This window comes from Drosophila teissieri, chromosome 3L, assembly GCF_016746235.2.
Source record: "Drosophila teissieri strain GT53w chromosome 3L, Prin_Dtei_1.1, whole genome shotgun sequence".
In the NCBI taxonomy this organism is placed as follows: Eukaryota; Metazoa; Arthropoda; class Insecta; order Diptera; family Drosophilidae; genus Drosophila; species Drosophila teissieri.
In genome coordinates, this window is record NC_053031.1 from 20,280,545 (window position 1) to 20,301,070 (window position 20,526).

Here is a 20,526-nt window from a genome sequence, read left to right on the forward strand (position 1 = left end):
GATTTTATACGGAGTCCCAGCGGACAGCGGTCGTCGGTGACTACGCATAGAATAAAATGGAATACCACTAAAAACAAAACCACAATAATCGCATGTGCGGGACTGGCGAAACAGAACAAAAGTAGAAGAATATATGGCCGTATATATCGGTTGTCTGAGACTCAGACTCACATACACATACACACAACCATATACATACACATACCGGTTGAAGCCGCGACTGCGAAGCGCTAAATGTGATGTTCACTTTCGTTGGGCCGATAAAAATAGTCCCCATCCAGATGGGCTGCCATTACACCTGTCATGCGTGGCTATTGCGATCACGATTCTAACCAGCCCAGTCATCATGCCTTGCGGCCTCCTGGGCATTCGTTTTATAAATAGAAGAGCTCAGACTTTGGTCCAGACGATATGCCCGTTTATAGACGCTAATTGGCCGATGGCGATTTTTAATGGCCGGGAATGCCATAAAAGAGCTAGGAATAAATGTACATTTGCATCGGCTCGGGAACAAGCTAATCATTTCCGATCTGTCCAAACTCGCGAATAACACTTCCTATACAAGTAATCGAGACCCTGTGCCTTGCCTAGTGCAATTGACTAACCTTGTATCGATACAATCATAACGGCCAGAAGCAATTAAAGCCAAACAACGAATCTGGAGAAGAAGCGGCAGCAACTTGTTATAAATCAACGAGCCCAATCGACACGGAGGAACCGTCAAGACACGGCAACACGGCCAGACACACACCACATCAAGTCGAGTCGGCTTCTTGGCTGATTTATGACGTAGGCAGACAGTCCGGAGATCGCTTTACTTGCCTCACTTATATGGCACTTTCGAGGATGATCCGCCATCCATCCAAGTGCCGATCATCACATCTTAAAAGAGCTGTGGGGCCTGATATCACTCAATTGGGGGAGTTCAAGTTGTGTGAAATAATATAGTTAAATGGTCGTTAAACTTATTCGTACCAATTTACACAAAAGTCACAGCGTGTTAACTGGTATTAAAGGAATTGGACAAACAAAAATAAATCCTGCAGGAAAATTGTCCAACTTATTTTAAGAATTTAGAGGATGCGAAGGATTGAAAAATAGTACGGGTTGATTCTGTCCCTCTTTCCGTATTTTAGATTGTTATGGAAATTGGATTCTTTTATTAATCAGTTTCCTTGTGCTTATTTTCGGAAATGTTGTTCTTATTTTTCAAGAAAATCAAAAAACGTTTCTGTAAATAATTTAATGCCCGTATAAAATGAAAGAAAAATAGTTTAGTTATATTTAATAAATAATAAAATAAAATTATCACAAGTATATTATTAGTTATTAAATAAGTTAGTAATTAAAGGACAAAATGTTGAAAGTGTTACCGCAAATGTAAATATACTAAAAACCGTGTGGGAAAAACGTTGAATATTAGGGGTAATACGAAAAACAATGATTTTAGTTTTTGATATATAATATAATTAATTTAAATGAATTACAAGTAAATAGAGCAAAAACAAAGATTAAAATTCAAATTAAGCGGAAAAGTGGTGGACTTTTTAGTATTTTTCAGTGGAGCTCGTGCGCCTTTGGGGTAAGATCCGCATCGCCGACTGGTAACACTGCGCTCAGCTGTTTAGTGACTTCCTCTGTTCTGCGCTGTGTATAAATTGTTTTTAGGACCTAGGCTAGGAATTACTGGTTGCACACACTCACCGCCACTGCTCCACCGACCACCGCCCTTGCAAGGACCCACCATGAGCTCCAAGGACAAGTCCAAGTTCAAGTTGTTCCTCAAATCGCTGCCGGCAGGTAACAAAGAGCACCATTGCACCATAGCATTAATGTGGGCAAGAGAACTCAATTGGGATTTCGGGATTCGCAGGTTACGTGGGCGAGCGGACCCTGCGGCCGGAGTTTGAGAGGGAACTGCGCCCGGAGCAGCCGGTGGCCCAGCGCTGCAGGATGCTGAAGGAGCTGGGCGACATGCAGCTGCACAACTTCAATCTGGACGAGGTGCGTGTTCCTTCAAATTTGTACCATGAAAATGTGTCATTTCTCGTATTTCGTCCCCACAGACCGCCATCACCATTTTATTCAATCTCACCAACGATCTCATCGTGCCCAACAAGCCGGCCGAAACGCGCCAGATTGCCTTGAGCTTCTATAAACGTCTCATCCACACACAGTACAAGAACTTGACCATCATGCGGGAGAAGTTCTTCCTGGTCATTCAGAACCATGAAGCGCGCGAGGATCTGCGTCACCTTCTTGAGCTGCTCGACACCCTCACCGACAATGGGAAGGATATCACAAACTTTGAGGAGAAGGTTGACCTATTTCTGGCCTAAATTATTGATAACTAAACTGTCTTGGTTCCTTCCACAGATTGGCAAGTTCATGCTGCTCTGGATTCCAGCCATCACAGAAGCTAATCTGCTTAGCCCCTATCTTGACATTCTGGTCAACCTGATCAAGTTCAATGCGGCGCATCTGGACAAAGAAATCCTTGTGGGCATCGTGCAGTAAGTGACGCACTCATTATCTCAAAACTTTAGCTTGAGGATCCCGCTTATTTTCAGAAACGCTTGCGACCTAAGCTGCAGCGTCACCGTAAACGAAATCGGTCTGCAGTGCCTCACTATTCTGGAGATGGTCATCGGGTACACCATCTTTCCAAGCGAACCGCTGCCGCAGTGCATCACCACCTTGTGCCGGACTGTAAATCATGCTCCATACTGCCCGTCTTCATTTAAGGTATGTCTTTAAAATATCAAAACAGCAAGTAATTGATTTATTTGATAATATGAATTATTTGAAATTGAATACATTCAAACAGCGGGCAAATATAAAATGATTAAGTTTCCTTTATTAATTGTTAATGTCAGATATTGCTTTATTTAATGAATGGTAGCTTAGAATTACCCGGTTATATAGAAATGAACTTCGACGAGAACTTATCGTAGCTGCTGACTGCCTCGGGTGAGGGCTGTGGACGTTTGTCATTAGTCTGCGTCGCTGGTAATTCCTGGTCGCGCACCACTTCCTTTTCGGAAACCTTCTGAACCGGCTTGTGTCCCTGAATCTTTACCTTATTTTTCGCTGGGAGGTCCACCTGAATAATATCCTTCGGCTGCAGGTCTTGTTTCTCCGCCTGCACTGCCTGGCATTCACTTCCCAGATCAAGAGTGCAGTAGCGCTGTACAACATCGAAATACTGACCCCCGGGACAGCGCATTTCCAGCACCCGCCCTTTGGCGCATACGTAATAACGTTGGCAATCTCGGCTGTGCGGTGCCAGGCGGCTCCCCGTCCGGATGCACTCGTCCAGAGCAAGTGCTTGGTCTGTGAGTGTCGGCGGCATTGTCGGCTTTTCCAGGCAAATTCCCGTGTGATCCGGCACACAGCTGCTCACTCGCTCGTCGAAGTAGTCTCCTGATGGACACTGGACCAGCTCGGCGTGTCCGGAGCTACAGCGGAAATATGTTTCACAATCGTTTGGATTTGCTAGGGTGGCATTATCCGGCAGCACACAGCTGCACTGATGTGCTGCACTTATGGTCACTGGGAGGCATGCTCTTCGGGATGGATCAAAGTAGTTTCCTACGGAGCACTTGGCCACGGCGAAGGATCCTTCCCCCAGACATTGTCGGTACTGCGAGCAATCGCTTTGGATTCGCTCCACACTATTCGCATATCCACAAAATACGGATTCATCGGTGCAGGCTCCGGGCACACAAATCATAAGCTTCTTGCTAAAATGATACTCCGCCGGACAGCTAAACTCCTGCATGGGCAGGTCATCGTCGCCAGTGCAGACATAGAACCTTTGGCAGTGGTCTTTGTGGGGCAGCATTTGCCAGGGATCGGATATCCTGCAGATAGCGGATACATCTATAAGTTCGGCCTTACCCGATGCTGTGGTGATGCCCAAAACCAGCCATAAAACTAATAATCGATCTGGAAGAACCGAAATCTCCTTGATTTAACTGAATCCAGCGACTCTTATTTCACTCACTCTCCATTGTTGACAGATGCGCGTTTATGGATGGAATCCGTCGAATGCGGCGTTGACTGGAAATGACTTCGCTTTTTATGTCCTCGCTTTGATTGAGATTTATCAGCCCATTTGCTTATTTGGCAATTGCTAGCAGAGATTGCTCCGACATTTGTTTTTTAATACTAATGAGTATTCTGCTCAGTCTTTATCTGCTCGATATTTCCTCCACTTATCGAGCGTTCCGCTGACTTCAGCACTTCTTATCTTTCAATATGTTCCGGCCGATGATGATTAACACTATTCCCGAAATAAGAAGTGATCATTGAATCTGAGACCCCCAGGTGGAAGAACTGAATTCAAGGCCCATACGATACCGACGATAGATGAGTGGGTCGCTGACCCAGTTCCCTTCAAGTGACCTTAATAGAAGGTTCCAACTTTTGGTTCATCGCTTGTTCATCGGTTTTAGTAATGTCTGGCTATTAGGATCAGGATATTACATTCGCGAGTACGTTTTACAATATTATGGAAAATCGATCTGAATAAACGTGGTTTTAAGCATAGTAACAACCGATCAGATCCTTGGGCATACACCGCAGCACATCGAATCCGTTTCCCGTCAACTTCAGAGCTGATGCCCGGGTTCCGTACTCGATGGCATCCCTCAGCCGCATCTTAACCTTATGCAGTGCATATATCACGGACGCCGAGAAGGTGTCATTTACGGCCACAACGTCCACAATTTTAGGCGGAATCTGCGAGCCCACCTTGAAGTAGGTGTCGTTGGCCATCAGGCAGCTGGCGCCTTCCATATAATTATTGTATATCACGACGGGTTGATTATTCAGAGGTCCGGGACAATTTTCATTGAGATACTCGTCTGGGGGATCAGGCGGTAGGTAGGGCATCTTTTTCGGCTGGGTTTTTTCCCATTTAGTCCGTGCTGTTCGCATTTCGTTCCTTATCGCCCAAACAACCTCGCGCCCATTCATAAAAGAGTACGTACGCATCATGGTCTTCCGGGCGAAGACGTAGTCTGCCATACTAGCCATCAGCATGGTGGCGGGTCGCAAGTTGTCCAGATCCACGGAGAGGATGATCCTCGACTCGGGGCAGCGCTCGTTGAATTGGATGACCGCCAGGACCATGCGCAGCATCTCAACGGGATTACGACACTCGAAGTGTATCCACGAGTACTTCTGGTAGTCGACGGCGCCCACAAACTGCTGGTAGGTGAGCTCCTGGTTGGCGTTGGCGAACTCGAGCAAGGTCCGTGTATCTACGTTCCGTTGGACAATGATGCTGCGGTGCGCAGGACGGTGATTCGTCAGCGGGCAATGGGAAATGTCGATGCCCTGCGATTGAAATCCATTCAATAGACTCTCGAACGCCCTAACCCTGCTCAAAACGCCGAGGAACTCGCACTCTAAGCCCAGTCGCCGCCACACTGTGCAAATGTTGGCAGCGGGACCGCCGCGTCGCCAGCTTCCCTCCGTGGTGCGCTGCACCTGGCCCGGGGTAAGAGGCAGATCCACGATGGTGATCATGTCCAGGGTGCAGCTGCCCACTGCCAGAACGTGGCGCTGCAGAGTTGGCGGCGGTAGTGGCGGTGGTGGTGGCTCCGGCGGAAGGTGAAGCACCTTCTTTACGGTTATGAACTCCTTTAGGATTTGCTTTTTCATTTTGGAAACTTCCGAATTTCGACACTTGCCAAATGTGTTTGTAAACCGATTAAAATTTCAAAGACATTTAGTGTTACTTATTACGTTTAAAAAACTCAAGTGCAATGTAATTACGAGGCCTAACTATTATTCTATGACTGGCTTTAATTGTTTCTATGTAAGAAAGTGCATATACAGGATTCCTAGAGAATAAAATTAAACCATATTTACTTTTAAAACTCTACAGATCATGAAGAACCTTTTGGGCACCCAGTTGGGATACCATTCCATGAAGATGATGTGCAGCATCCTCAACGATCGTGGTCTTTACGATGATGCCCACTTGTTGCGTGGGGCTGTATTCCATCTTAACATGAACATCTTCGGATCAAACATTATTTTCCAGGTTTCACCTATGACCTATGCAACGAATGTGCTTACAGCCTTTCTGCGGGTAAGCCTAAAACTCCCTACCTCAATCTGTAAATTAATCATTGTTCTTCCACAGGCACTAGACAGTCGTCAGGTGATCGTGACCTTCGAAGTCATCCTCAGCGTTCGCATGGTGATTACTAAGCGGCAGCTTTCAGAGATCATTTGGGATCTGATCTGCGAGATAATGTCCTCGATCGTGAGCAACATCGAGTATTACGAAGCAGCCAACATAAACAAGGATCGCCTGCATCACCTGCAGATCAATTTCCATGAGAACATCGACTGCATCGAGAAGCTTTTGCAACAGGACCGATCCCAGATCCTAGGCAATGTGGAGCGCATCTACGATCTCATCGAACGAGTGGCCGACCGTCGCCCGGAGGCTTCCGTTCTTGCCCTAATCGAGTACCGATCACGACGGGTCACAGCAACGCGGCCTGATTGGCTCCAGGTACTGGCCCAGTTCGTCCGCCGCTACTACCGCATGTCCAACGTTAACGTGCGCATAAAGACGATCGAGGCGCTGGTTCAGATTATGGACCAGAACCGTGCCTGCTATGAAGAAGAGATCCTTAGTCGCGTGGTGCTGGTGCACCTGTCGCAGATCCACCAGGAGCCAAGTGTGCAGGTGCGAGTGGCAGTGGCCCGGGCTCTTTCAAATTTTGCCACCCACTGCGACACGAAACGGTGCATGGATCTGCTGGATATCCTCGAGGCGCTCATCAACCGACCCTTTGAGCACACGCGACATGGATCCTCATCTGGAGACGGTACTATGACAGAAGTGACCGTTAGATTGGTGAGCAACGAATCCGAAATATCGGATATTATCGCCGCAGTTGATGGTTTGGTCAAAGTGTTTGCCATCAAGCTGCATCGCCTGCCAGCGGTTCATGCTCTTAAAATTTTCAATATTCTAATGGATCACCTAGAACTGCACTACGACCGACCCAAAATTTTCGAACACATAAGTGTTGTGCGCTATAAAGTGAGTGAAATAGATGAAATAGTCGCGAATCCTACATGTCCCTAAACCTTCTTTTTCTAAATTTTTAGATATTTGCCTGGTTACTGAAGGCCCGGGCCAACGGCTCCTACCATATTGGATATCCAGAGGGCAGCAACGAGGTGGTAAAATTTAGTACCTACCTGGGAATTGATTCACCGCTGTTGCCACAAGCCCACTCCACAGCGATATCCATTCGACGAGTCTGTAAGCTGATTGTGAGGTGCCTTGAACACGACACCGATTTTCAGGTGTTCCAGCTAGTCATCAGGGAACTGCCGAAGGTGCTGCAGAACAAGGCGCTGGTGCAGGGCAACGACATCGAGGAGCTGGCCAGCACTCTCCTTAAGATCAACTTGGTTAGCAACAATAAGTTCAAGCGGCCCACCGACGAGTTTCACGCCCTCGTTTTGCCCGCCATAGCTTCCTTGGTTATCTACCACGAAAGCCTGCAGCCGCAGCAGCACTACGGCATTATTACAGCCCTTAATTCGAGGGTACTTACTGGCATAGCCAGCGTTTGCATCAACACCATGACCATCCTGATACTAGAGATGCCGGAGGCGTTGATGCGAAAGCTCCCTGACGTACTGCTCCAAATGAGCAAGATGTCGGATACGAATGCGCTGGCCACTCCCGTTCTGGAATTTCTGTCGTGTGAGTGAATAAGATCGATTTTCCAAAGTGGTAACTCAACAATGCTTGTCCTATTTATTTAGTGCTTATACATCTCTCCAAGCATCTCTTCGCAAACTTCACGTCCATGCACAACATGTACGTGTTTGCCATCACGCTCCCGTACACAAAACCGCATCGCTACGATCATTACACAGTTTCCCTGGCCCACCATGTCATCGCCGGATGGTTCCTCAAGTGTAAGCTTGAGCTGCGGAGGAACTGCGTGAACTACATCAAAAGCGTAGGTATAACCAATTCGAACTTTTTTACTTGTATTGATTCGGTTTTATTTTCTCAGTCGATTCAGTCCAATGCCAAGATGTTGTCCAGCGACATTGTGAACCTAAACTCCCTAAACGAGGACTCATCCAATCGTAAGCGGAGCACCAGTCTAACGGAGCGCGGTAGTCGCAACAATGCTAATGCCTGGAACGATCTGGAGATGCGGCCGCAAATGAACAACGGTCTACGCAACTTCCACGCCGAACTGGCAGAGACCTGCTTTGATTTCTTGGCCCGACACACATACTCGCCTTGTCCGTCGATGCCCAAGCGGTGGGTGATAATTTATTATAAGATATTAAAACAGTAATGACGATAATTTTCCTTTGAAGTCTTCCAGCAGCGGAATTCCTGCTGAAGGATGGCGTCTCGCAGACGTGGCTGGTGGGCAACAACCTAGTGACCATCACCACCTCCGGCTGCCCGTCAGCGCCCACGCGCAGTGGTCTTTGCGAACGATGTGCTCAGCTGGGCAAGGCTCCTAGCATTAGTCTGAACTCGAAGAGCCTCAGTGACGCAGCGCCTCCACTTTCGCCAGAGCGGGAGAGACGATACACCAAGGTGAGCCTGCAGCACAGCAGCGGGAATGAGTCGGCTGGAAGCACGGAGCTTACCTCCTCCTCTTCGTCGAACTCAGCAGCTGCAGGCGGTCATCCACACCGACAGATCTCAAACAGTTCCACGGCATCGCTAGACGCGCTCTCCCGTCGAGGGTCTAATCCCGAGGCCTTGGGCAGTGCCTTAGGCGAAGGACCACATACGGGAAGCAACACCTCGCTCCTGGGAAACTCTTTGTCCCAATCCTCCGTTAGCATGAGTCCTTCGTCGGGATCCGTGGTGCAGCAGCCGGTTTGCGTGCGCGCCTGCACTGGCTGGGCGGAGGTTCTGGTCCGTCGGCCCACTGGCAACATATCGTGGATAACCCGTATTCAGAACCCCATCACCAACGATTGCTTTGGCCAGGACTTGCCGTTCAATAATGTGGTGTCGCTGTTTCTTCCCACTGCCCATGGCGGAGTTTTTGGACCGGACAATACCATCCAAGTCCCACCACATACGCTGGCTGATCCCGAGCCGGAACCAGAACCGGAGGTTAATGTAGCAACGGCTCCTCAGGCAAGTGCACTGCGCAGTCGAATGGTTGCCAAGGCTCGTGCCCTTCAGCGACAGGAAGAAATTCACTCGGTCGGAGGGAATGGAAATGGCAATGGCAACGGTAATGGAAATGGAAATACCACCAGCACTGGAGCTGCTGCTGCCATACCCATACCGCGGGTCCCAGCATCCGGAAAGCGCGGCAAGGAGGCAGCTCTCTGTGGAAGTGTGAGTGATGGCGAAGCCGACGACGACTCCCTGGCCTTTGAGGATGCTCAGAGTCGTGCACGAAATCCCGTCCGACGGGTAAATTCCAGTCCAGAGATGAGTTCCAGCTGGCGGCAGTCGTTCCTAACCAACAAGCCTACGCCACTGTCCCAGGAGCCTGTGAAAACCACCGCCGATGAACCACAGTCGCTGTTGACTTTGAAAAAGAAGAGTGTTCAGTACAGCACAAAGGATATGCGTGTGAGCTGCGAGGCCATTCCTGAGGAGATAGCCGGCTCCACACCACCTTCGCAGGCCGCAGCCTTGGCTCTGCAACCGGAAAGCGGCACCCTACCTCCCAAGCAACACTCGGCGGACGATGTCAGCAGTCATGTGGGTGGAGGAAGCAACCCCCAAGCAGGAGGGTCCACGCTGAAGCTGGGTAAACCACCGCTGTCGCCAGGGCAGCCACCTTCGTTGGGCACGGGTCGAGTGACCAGCTTTGGAGGCACCTCTGTTCCCCAGCCCGGTGCACTGGCCAAATCCAGCAGCAGTGGTAGCAATGGCACCAATGTTGGAGTGATAACCTCCGATTACGACAACGGCAACAATGGAAACGGAGACATGATGCGAGGTCGTTCGAAAACCATTTCGGTGGTGCGGGAGGTAAACAACGGAAATACACGTCCGCCGCCGGCAAACAGTTTCCGGAATTTTGGAGCAGCAAAGCCGCCCATTAATGCCAAGCTCTGCATGAACCCGAGCTTTATCTTCATGCAACTATACACCACTGGTCAGCTGGGTGTAACGGATGAGCCACTGAAGGTGGGTCCCGAAAACAGCAGCGCTGTCACCCTAATAGATTTGGTTCCACCGTTCGAGACGCACAAGATCGGCGTGCTGTACGTGGGTCAAGGGCAGTGCAACAACGAGGTGGAGATCTTGCGCAATTCGCACGGAAGTGCTAGGTATGTGGAGTTCCTGCGTAATATCGGCACCCTGGTCAGTCTGAAGGAAGCTGAGCAGAACAACCTTTTTATAATGCTGGATAGAAACGGAGCAGATGGCAAGTTTGCCTACATCTGGAAGGATGACATACTGCAGGTGAATGGTTATCGCCAACTGATTTACAGAGCGAGTGTCACTAATGTATTTCCCTTCGTAGGTTACGTTCCATGTCGCTACGCTGATGCCCACCAATCTGCAGGATGATCCTAACTGCAACGAAAAGAAGAGCCATATTGGCAACGACTTCGTGAAGATCATCTATAACGAGAGCGGCGAGGAGTACAATCTAAACACAATATCCGTAGGTTACCCAAACATAAGGAGTTCGACCTTTAAACTGTTCGTTTGTGTCCAATCCATACTTGAATAGTTTGAATTCTAACCCTATGTTCTTTACTAATTGTAATAAACTAGATTTAATTCCATTTAATACTCTTCCAGGGCCAATTTAACTACGCCTGCGTGATCGTGGAGCCACTTGACCTCAACTCGAACAGGGTGTACGTGAAGGCGCGATCGGAGATTTCGAAATTCGTGTGCCACGCAGAGTACCGAATAGTCTCCGATCGCAGTGCTCCTCTATTGGCCCGACAAATGGCGCTGCATGCCAATGTGAGCATGGGTTAATATGTATGATTTTCATTAATTTCGATAAATTACAGCTCGCGTCGCTAGTCTACCAAAGTGTGCAGAAAAAGCATCCGTACGCGTCGAATTGGCTAGAACGATTGCGTAAACTGAAGCGCCTGCGATTAAAGGTGAGCCACTAAATTGGGTTTTTCTGGATCAAAATTAATCAATCAACACCTCTCTAAACAGCTTATTGAGGGACTGAACAGCCAGCAAAAATCCGGCAGCGCCTCGAGCGGCATCGGAATCAATGCCTCAGCCATCGGTTCGGATATGGACGACCAACGAGGTGACTTCATAAAATACACATAGACAACAACGAGAGGCTCCCAACTGAATAAACATTAAAAGAGAGCAGAGGACCTATAGACTCATCCTGCCATGATTCTTCTTGATTTCCGATTTGGATATTACCTTACTGGCAAAGCAAGGGATTTAAAATCATTAAGTCTCTCCAGACCAACAATAAAACTCTTTGCCTAATCAACAATAATGAAAATAATTATAATATAATCATAATCATAATGAATTTGACAAGTTTATAAAATTTGTGAAAATACATAAGCGCTGTTCATTTCCAATCCGACTGCATTTTTGGGTAAAGGATTTTATAACTATTTCACGAGATGTTGTCATTTTATTATATAACTCAAAAAAAAATATATTTTACATTTTATTTCTTATAATAGCATTCCTACTAGAGAATTATGCAATTATTAATTTATTCTATTTAATATGTAATATTATTTATTGCAATAATGCACAAGTGCTAAGAATTTTTAAACAGAAACTTTTTGTTGCCAGGCTTTTATCTTAATAAATTCCTTTAAAGAGACAATCCAATAATCTAAGCTAGAGTTAAACTTTGCTTAAGCTGAGCTGCGAAATGTGTTCGTAGCCGAATCCAGTGATTTTGTGACTGGCGACTCGGTTAGCAAAGTCAACGGACTCCGCTAGACTTCGCTGACCTTCGAGGGTGGCGTAGATAAATCCCGCCATGAAGCTGTCCCCGGCTCCCAGAGTGTCCACCACCATATCCTGTTTATAGGAAGACATTTCGTAGTAGTTCCCATTGGCATCCAAAGCTCCAGCTCCGGAGCTTCCCCAGGGACAAATAAAGACAGGTTTTGGACCATTCCCGCGAATTTTGGAGGCCAGCTCCACACACGACTCCCGCGGTGTCTTCCACCCCAACTGGCCAGCCAGCTCCTTGGAGAAGACCACAAAATCGCAGGGCGCACAAAGTTCATGGTTCTGTTCATACCTCGTTTCGAAGTCCAACGAGATAATGATGGCATGCCCGGTCCTTTGGGTGTAATCCCGGATGCTTTGCATCATCTTTAAGGTGTGCGGAGTGTTGCGAGCCTCGAAGTGTACCCATCCGTACTGCGAAAGGTTGATCTTGCTGAAGTCCTCATAAGTGGTCTGCGGGTAGTCCTTGTTACAGTGGATAATAGTGCGGGTGCCGGAATCCTGGGCCAGAATCACCGAGGAGAAGGGCGGATCCCTGTCCGTGAAGGGACAGTCAGTTGTGCCGATTTCCCGCTTTCTAAGATCGTCGAGGAGCACTCGGAATGCATCCGACCTGCTGAGCATTCCAAAGAAGTCCACCTTGCATCCTAGAACCCGCAGAACAGTACTCACATTAGAGGCGTTGCCGCCACGTTGCCAAAATCCATCCAAGCAACGCCGATCGGTGTCCTCCTTGGGAAAGCTGCCGTTGATAGTCACGAAGTCAATTACCGTGCAGCCCACGCAAAGTACGGATTTTACTTGGCTCATCTTAGTTGCTTTTTTGATGACTCAAAAGTTCAAGATTCCAAGTATTAACTTTCCCCACATTTATGCGCTGATTCTGATGTTAAAACTAGTGGTTCTATTTTGTTTTATTTCTAAATATGTGTGTATATATGTTTAATGTATGTATGTATGTATGTTTAATCAATATTACACACAATGTATATAAACAATTTATAATAAAATTATACTTGCTGAACTTAAAATTATTAATATTACTTTTGGGGGTGCGCTAAAGTCGACGGTTTTGGATCCCGCCTAATATGTTCTAGTTTTTCAGTTCAATCTAATCAAAAATTCGATTTTCACCTGCTTTGCACTTTTATTTGTCGATCGAGTTTTACAGCTGTTTTTGTTTTTACTTTTTCTTATCGCACATATGTACGTATAGAGTAAACGAGAATCTAATTAAGCGCTCTCTTTAAACAGTAAACACTCGTATACATAAGAAGGGTAATCTAAAGATTCGATCTTTATTTAAAATTTTGAACTGTTTTTTAAACAAATTACATAATTATAAATATTATTGTATGCCAAGATGTTAATCTCCTAGAAAGTTCTATTGTATATTGCTGATTAGCTAAATTATTTTTTTTGTGTTTACTGTATCGAGATAGCACTATATTAATATCAGACTCAGCCGCTGATCGCGCTCTTTGGTCATAGACAGTGTGACCGCTGAGCGGAAACATTATAATATTGTATAATTTGTAAAACTACACAGTAAGAACTTCTAATCTTTACACAATCCAAGTACCAATCAAATTAATTCAAACATTCAACTTTGGCTTCAAATTCAACAGTTTAATTAATGTTTTTTGTAGATCTGAGTTTTGCAAACCAAACTAAGTCATTTGGAAGCTTAATTAAATTTGTTGCAATACAAAACTAATTTTGGGTCTGTAACAACTTTCCAAATTAAAGGATATCACATTTCGTTGATATCATAATAATTTACCCAGAATGTTTTAGTCCTACTCCAGCGAAATTTAGACTTGCCTCAGACACACACCGTGCAACATGACGGGGCACAAATTAAAGGATGCCACCGCAAATGTCCCGACTAGACACATACAGCACATATCAGCCACATGTGGCAGCTTAGTCAACTTCAACAGTGAGTTCAGCTCAGTCAGCGGAAAAGGCTGTCACCCAGAAGAGAGGATTGATGGCTTATGACTGTGGCTCCAAAATAAATGAACATTCAATTTCGATTTCAAATCTAGGTAAACCACAGCTGACCTCTTTTGAAATCAAGTGTTGAGTAGGAACACTGTCTTTGCATGGTACTCAAACGCCGTGTTAAACACTAATTAACATAGTACACAGCAAATATCGCCCGCATACCAAACAGATTCCAATCTAAATTCTCTCTTGCAAATCAAGTGTTGAATACCTAAAGCTGCATAACTATAGACAAATATCGCCCATACGGAATGTATAAGATGATGTAAGTAGCACGATAAGTACTAGATACTTAGGCACTACAAATATGCAAGATAACCTTAAATTGAAGGAGAAAGTAATTTTCATAATTTAAGGTACTTACCACTCCGAGTTACGCCCATCTTACCCCTTTTTTTGAAGTGCCCTCTGTGGAGGGGACGCCAACTTAAAGCGGACACAGCCGAAATTTTCAAATTAATGTAAAGCGTGTCAGGCCTGGCCTAAATACACTACCCTTCCCCCAATTCGACGACTCGGTTCCGCCACAAATCGATAGCTTAACATTTGGCTGGGGTAAACACCTTCTTGGGTACCATTTTGTGGCATGGAATTATGGCCGGAAATTGCCTTAAAGTGTCAATCAGTGTAAACGTTCTTAATAGGTATTTATTTTTGCCATTTTAATTACCCCGCCCCTATCGAAGTCGCTCCCACACCTTCTTGGCGGACAACGAACTGATGAAAACGGCTGATGATGCCTTAATTACATTCGCGAGAAAAAGAGCTCACTTCCGAGTGAATTTTTCATTGAGAATTTTCGGGCTGTTTTTACTGATTAAAGAGGGGGGTATTTACGGTCGATTGTAAAGTGATAGGTTGACAAGTAACACGTATTAGTAATATTAATATTTAAAACTAAATATATATATATGGAACTTATTGGTAGCGACGTTATGGTAGTTAACCTGCAGACACCTTAATTTGTGATTTGCGATGGAATCATTTCACTTTTTATAAAAGTTTACGTACAAACTTGTCAAAGTAAGGACTGAAGAAAATCAGAAATTATTGAAATGGTTAGAAGTGCTGCAGGACATCTTTTATCAATTTCCTGTTGGTTTTCCAAAGTACATTTAATATTGAAATAATATTTCAGCCTGCACAGCAGGGCCAATGATATTTGAAAGACATTCGAGGTAAGTTTTGCTAGGCAGTGCCCACTGTTCCACGATTGGGGGATTATTGAGTGCGTGCTGGTTTTAGTTACCGAACTCAACACTTTCCATTGAATGGCAAGTGGCAGTGGCGCAGAGCTCACCAGCACCGAGGCCCAAAGCAACTGTTAGCACAGACTAGTCAGCGGTAATCGCACTCCGGAGAATCCCAATCCCAATCCACGAACCGCCCGAAAGAGTGAAAGTTTGCCAGGGGCTCCGAATATCCTATACATACATATATGTATGTAAGTACGTGGCACGGGTGAGAACCCCATCCTCACACCTATTCACACACTGTGTATAGGTGCTTTCCATCAACGCGTGAATGCTTGTTTTTGCTTTCTTAGCACCTTAAGTCTGTTTTCCCTACTTGTTAACTGCGGAGCTAAGCATTTGGCCCTGTTATTCCCAACACCAGTTTATTTTATTATCTAGATTTAAAAAAAGCTTTAAAAAATGCACAGAAAGAAAACCTTCTTAAGACAATATTATCCTGTACAAATAATTTCGTACTTAATTGGGTGGCCTTACGAAGGATATATAACCTGTATATAAGACTAGCTATTCAATCGTTTAATATTTTATCGTTTTGTAGAAAGGACTCTGATTTATATAGACCATTTCATCTGATTGGTTTAGCGTATTCAGAACATCGAAATGCACACTCAACTCATAAATAAAACCATTCGCACCGTTGGCCAGGCCAAGTCCCAATCCTTTCCTCCTTGCCAATAAAAATATATTTCCATGCATTATATATCTCCGAGGGGTGGACCTGTAAAAGAAGCGGCTTTTACTCGTGACGAATGTTTTTAGTGCGCGCTCTGGGAAGCAACAAAATTAAATTGAATTGTGTCCACAGTTTTTCTCACGTGCCAAGTCAGAATTCATAACTCATGTCTTGAGTGTTTAATGCACTTAGAAAATAAGCGTCAATGGCTTGAAGTTTCCCATCGACGAGACTCATAAAGGTGCACGGTGAGTCGTACATTTCCCAAGGTGGAATTTAGTATGATGCTGTAAAGAAAAAGCTAAAGCCGACAGGAGCACAAGCTCTATTAAAGTAATAATCAATTTGAAGCATTAAATCCGTACATACGGATAAGCAGATTAAAGTGGCACACGCAAATTTAATAACTCGTATTTATGGCCCACATATTTAATTAAATAATTCAACCGTTGTCACCTCACTTCTTTTTGGAGGCTTCAGGATGCGACAAAAACGCCGGATTGTTGGCATATAGGAAATTCCCATGGTACAAATTAGAGAAATAAATTATATTTATCACTGAAAGCCATAAATAATATTTATTTTCGCCCATGAGAGGGGAGGCCATCCGCACACCTTGCTGCGTCGATTTTCGATCTTGCTTGTCAGTGTCTGTACTTTTTGGCTGGCTGGAAAATGCGTCTTCGTGCAAAGCCCACAAAGCATCAATCAAAAGAATTAAATACAATTATAATTGTCTGTCACCGTATCGAGATGAAAAGCCTGCCGCAGAGGATTTTCCGAGACACCACAACTTTTCCTGGCAGCCTATCCTAAATTTGATAAAGCACGCAGTCAAACTTAGAGTGGACCTTGTAACTGCAAAGATATATTATTTGAGGAAATAACTTTTAGGCCGCGAAACTGCATTAACAATATGTACATATGTATAATAAAATATATTACTCATACGCCTGGTTGGTACAATCTTAGTTGTTGTGTAAGTCTGTTAAGAAATGATTTGAAATATAAATCGGATTTATATACACATGATTGCTAAACATAGGCACACCCATATGTATATTAATTGCCAACTGTACTTTTTAAGTGATGTTGAATAATTCAGCGTGATGCAGAAGTTCTGAAAACAACCTTAATCCTGACTTTCCCTGCGAATGTGATGTATCAAATATTTTAATTCCAGATAAGCTCTATAGCATGGCGGCGAATACACTTATTTGCTTTGTTGGTCTGGTTTGCATCTCCGTTAAATACTGCACGTTGGAAATATTCTGCTGAATGAATAGAAGTGCGCTAAGCCATAGAAAATCTTTATTTATTAAAAACACGGGAATAATAGGCAAGTATTCTGGTAATTTTAAAGTACACTTACAGATGTATCTTAAGTGTTGCAGTCCACTTTTACATTTGACTCCACCTTCCCATTTTTACGTGTGAGTGGGACAATGAAAAGGCCACAAGTGAAATGGAAATTTGAAAGACTTTCTGCTAAGGTGCATCCCCTGAGAGACTCCCTGTGGCTCTGTGTGTGTTCTCCTTTTTTTGGCATTTCTCCTAAGTGAATTGAATCGAAAACAAACGGAGAATGGCTGCACACTTAGGCACACAGACGACCGCAGGGGCTGAGAAAGTACGAGCAAAATGTTTAATTTCCGGATGCACAGGCCGTTGAATTTAAAGGAGGCGGCGTCGAAATGTATGCAAGGAGTATCATGCAGATGCTTCCGGCACCCGCCGACATGCAAAAGGTCGTCGGGTGGGCGGTCCAGTGGGTGGTGGGTTGGCAGGCTCGGTTCAGCGGGTAAGGGCTGTGTTGTCCAAGAGGTCAGCGCTCGCAGCTGAAAGAGAAGCGCAATTTCCGGCACTGCGATTCCGATTTTGAAGGAGCACATTGAGCACATTAGGTCAACCTAAATCAAGCAAGATCATAAGTCTGAAATCCATTTTTGCATGTTCTTCTTTTGCGAAAGTGTTGGCTTTTATTTGAATTTATTATTGGACTCATCTGAAAAGGAAAACGCTTACTTATTTGAAAAACTATTTTCTTAAGAGCTAGTCTGTTGTTAGTAATAACATGTTTTATTTAAGTTATTTCGTTTCATTGTGCTGTGCCGTTCTTTGAGACTGAATCAGAAGAATCCGTGTCCAAGTTCTTGTCACTTCCTGGTCCATTTAAATGGCCAGGAGCACACTCGCGTCAACACCATCAAGGACTATTTGGTGACAAAGTTTGAACGGTAATTAGGCTTGAACAATTGAGCCCAGCAATGGGCAAACAATAAGCACTTAATGCATTGGCACGAGTTTAATGACACTTCACGCCGGTGGCGATGACTCCTCTTGGGTAACAACAATTGGAAAATTAAACAAAGCCAGTCCCGGGTGGGAAAAATCCCTCAGACACTTGCACCCAGACAAATTGGGCCACAGGATGGCAAATAGAGGACGGCGAATGGGTGCACAGAAATTCCACTGTGAGAAATGGTCAGAAAAGGTTTCCAATTAATACTCGTATTAAATAAAAAAACGTTGTAATTTACTTTAACTAAATTAAACTACTATAAATATGGAATAAATAGAAATTGGCAAATACATTTAATCTTATTTATCAGCCATCTTAACAATAAGTAAACGACGAAAGCCCGTTTCTTCAATCAGTTTTCTTACTTAGTTTCCGGACCAATTTATTTTTGTGGATATTTCGAAGTGTGTTGGATTGAACGCCGGCCACAAGGTGTCTACACAACAATTTATAATGGTCGACTGGCAGTTCAGGAACACAGTCGGACGTCAGGAAGCAAAGGACGAAAGGACGAAGGTGGCGAGAAAAAATACGGGATAATAGCGCCAGACGGCTGCAGTGCCATTTCTCAATCTCAAGCAGCACGGAGCAAGTGACCAAAGTATCCAGCGACCAACGACTGCCCATCAAGTCGAGGACTCGGCGACACTTGGACACCACAGAGGTGGTGTCCTTCTGCCAAAGGAGGAGCACCCACCCGCCGTGTGGCCTGGGTGGCTCGCAAGTGGCGAGGTGAGTGACCAGTTTTTGTTTACCCTACGCAGTCACTTCGCAACTCGGCTCCTTTATATTAATGGTCTTCGATGGAGCGTGTAGGTTCAGCTCCGAAGTCACTGAGATCAATACAGCTACAGTGGAAATTAAATTTGCATTTAATTCAGAGTGCATGGAATGAATGGAATGGCTTTAAGGAGAGGAAAAATAAATTAGGTAACGAGTGATTGTTCTTGACTTACAGCTGTACCATGGTTGATTATACACTATTGAGCAGCCACAAATAAATCCTCCACTAGTAATGGAGATTGCGCTTCGCCATTTGTAGGCACTGCACTCAGCTTAGTGCTTTTTTCTAAGGCAGTTACTATCAATTTCAAACCCAAGGCAAGTTTGTTGTTAAATGGGTATCTAAAATCAGATGAGCCGAAAAATTCAATACTCTTGTGTCAACCTAAACTCATAAATAATCCGAAAGGACCTGCAGACTTGGCCTAGGCCAAGCTATCGACGATATCGGGGATATTTATTGTACTGATATGTTGTATTGATATGTTAAACAAATGTTCCGGGACGAAGATAAAACATTTCAGCAGATACGAGGGCAGTGATGCAATGCGAACTCAACTGTTTTCCAGACATCGCTATTGTCGCTGTGCACCTGCCAACTGACCTCCTTTCGTTTTGGTTTTCTTTCGAAGGAGACATGCAGAGCTGAGAAAAACCAACAAAATAGAATTCATTTTTTTATGAATACCAAATGTCATTCAAGCCGCAGCTGCCTGACTTTTAACATCGTTCTAAGTCCGCTTGCATAGGGTAGCGGGTCTTTCGGCCAATTAAATAATCCAATTGCATTGCAGGCAGGGTTTTTGGGAAATCAATAGTTTACTTATTTAGCAGAGATTGAAATTGGATTGGGAAAATGGTGACCCCACTGTGAGCATTTCTGGGACTGAATGAAATGCTACTTTAAAGCGTTATATATCCATTAGTTTGGGGCCAGATTCCCCATTAATCTGCAGTACTACCTATATGTTACGCCTTCAAGTTCGTCTCCGTCTATCGACCAGAGCACAAGGGAATCCCTATTTACAGTCTATCCTGGAACATGTGTTTGCTTTAATCTCATCTTGGTTAGCGTCAAACAGTCCATCGAGTGCGGTACTCCAGAGTGGCAAACCTTCTGAAGCAATCCTCCGCGAGCAGTTTTGTGGGGCAACCGGTTAAAGTCCTCTGCTTCGGGATGCGAGGCTACGTGGATACGTGGCACTCACAAAGGAGGGAGGAGGAGAACCCGAGGCACCGTGTTCCCTGCTCGGGGCTCATTATTTCCCCGAGTAATATGCTAAAATGACGGGAACGCACTCACTCACGGACAGCGCAGACGTCTGGCTTTGGCTGGAGGCAAAACGCCGGTCTGGGAAATGTTTTTAATTGAAAGGAACTTGCGAGGCGTGCCTGCACGTGCAGCTGGGGAAAGTGCTGGAGTAGAGTGCCATCGGGGGACTGGGAGCACCGATGGAACTGGGCTGGAGTTCAGCATGGTGTCGACACTTTCTGGGCGGTGCGCCAGGTGGATGTCTCCGAAAGAACTGTCAGCGGAAAA

General features: G+C 45.1%; 4 protein-coding genes across 5 annotated transcripts; 1 reads left to right on the plus strand and 3 right to left on the minus strand.

Annotated features, from left to right (window-relative positions):
- Positions 1 to 1,616: 1,616 nt before the first annotated feature.
- LOC122618626 (tuberin) lies at positions 1,617 to 11,571 on the plus strand. The gene is made up of 15 exons (XM_043795200.1): positions 1,617 to 1,800; positions 1,874 to 2,004; positions 2,067 to 2,318; positions 2,377 to 2,513; positions 2,571 to 2,745; positions 5,897 to 6,103; positions 6,158 to 7,072; positions 7,141 to 7,747; positions 7,810 to 8,009; positions 8,067 to 8,323; positions 8,383 to 10,456; positions 10,518 to 10,661; positions 10,802 to 10,972; positions 11,023 to 11,118; positions 11,180 to 11,571. The coding sequence occupies exons 1-15, from the start codon at positions 1,746 to 1,748 to the stop codon at positions 11,300 to 11,302; spliced, it is 5,544 nt and encodes a 1,847-aa protein (XP_043651135.1). The 5' UTR covers positions 1,617 to 1,745; the 3' UTR covers positions 11,303 to 11,571.
- LOC122618628 (peritrophin-48) lies at positions 2,838 to 4,144 on the minus strand. Its single transcript, XM_043795202.1, has 2 exons — positions 4,007 to 4,144; positions 2,838 to 3,948 (listed from the first exon to the last, which is right to left on the minus strand). Exons 1-2 carry the CDS (start codon positions 4,011 to 4,013, stop codon positions 2,918 to 2,920), a joined length of 1,038 nt encoding a protein of 345 aa, XP_043651137.1. The 5' UTR covers positions 4,014 to 4,144; the 3' UTR covers positions 2,838 to 2,917.
- Positions 4,540 to 5,722, minus strand: LOC122618627 (ketohexokinase). Its single transcript, XM_043795201.1, has one exon. The coding sequence runs from the start codon at positions 5,668 to 5,670 to the stop codon at positions 4,543 to 4,545; it is 1,128 nt and encodes a 375-aa protein (XP_043651136.1). The 5' UTR covers positions 5,671 to 5,722; the 3' UTR covers positions 4,540 to 4,542.
- Positions 11,572 to 11,712: 141 nt separating the features above from the next.
- On the minus strand, positions 11,713 to 13,149 carry LOC122618630 (ketohexokinase). 2 transcript variants are annotated; one of them, XM_043795204.1, is made up of 2 exons: positions 12,635 to 13,149; positions 11,713 to 12,575 (listed from the first exon to the last, which is right to left on the minus strand). In XM_043795204.1, the coding sequence occupies exons 1-2, from the start codon at positions 12,667 to 12,669 to the stop codon at positions 11,849 to 11,851; spliced, it is 762 nt and encodes a 253-aa protein (XP_043651139.1). In that variant the 5' UTR covers positions 12,670 to 13,149; the 3' UTR covers positions 11,713 to 11,848. The 2 variants fall into 2 exon arrangements, with proteins under 2 accessions (XP_043651139.1, XP_043651138.1); XM_043795203.1 differs by having other exon boundaries at positions 11,720 to 13,149.
- Positions 13,150 to 20,526: the final 7,377 nt, after the last annotated feature.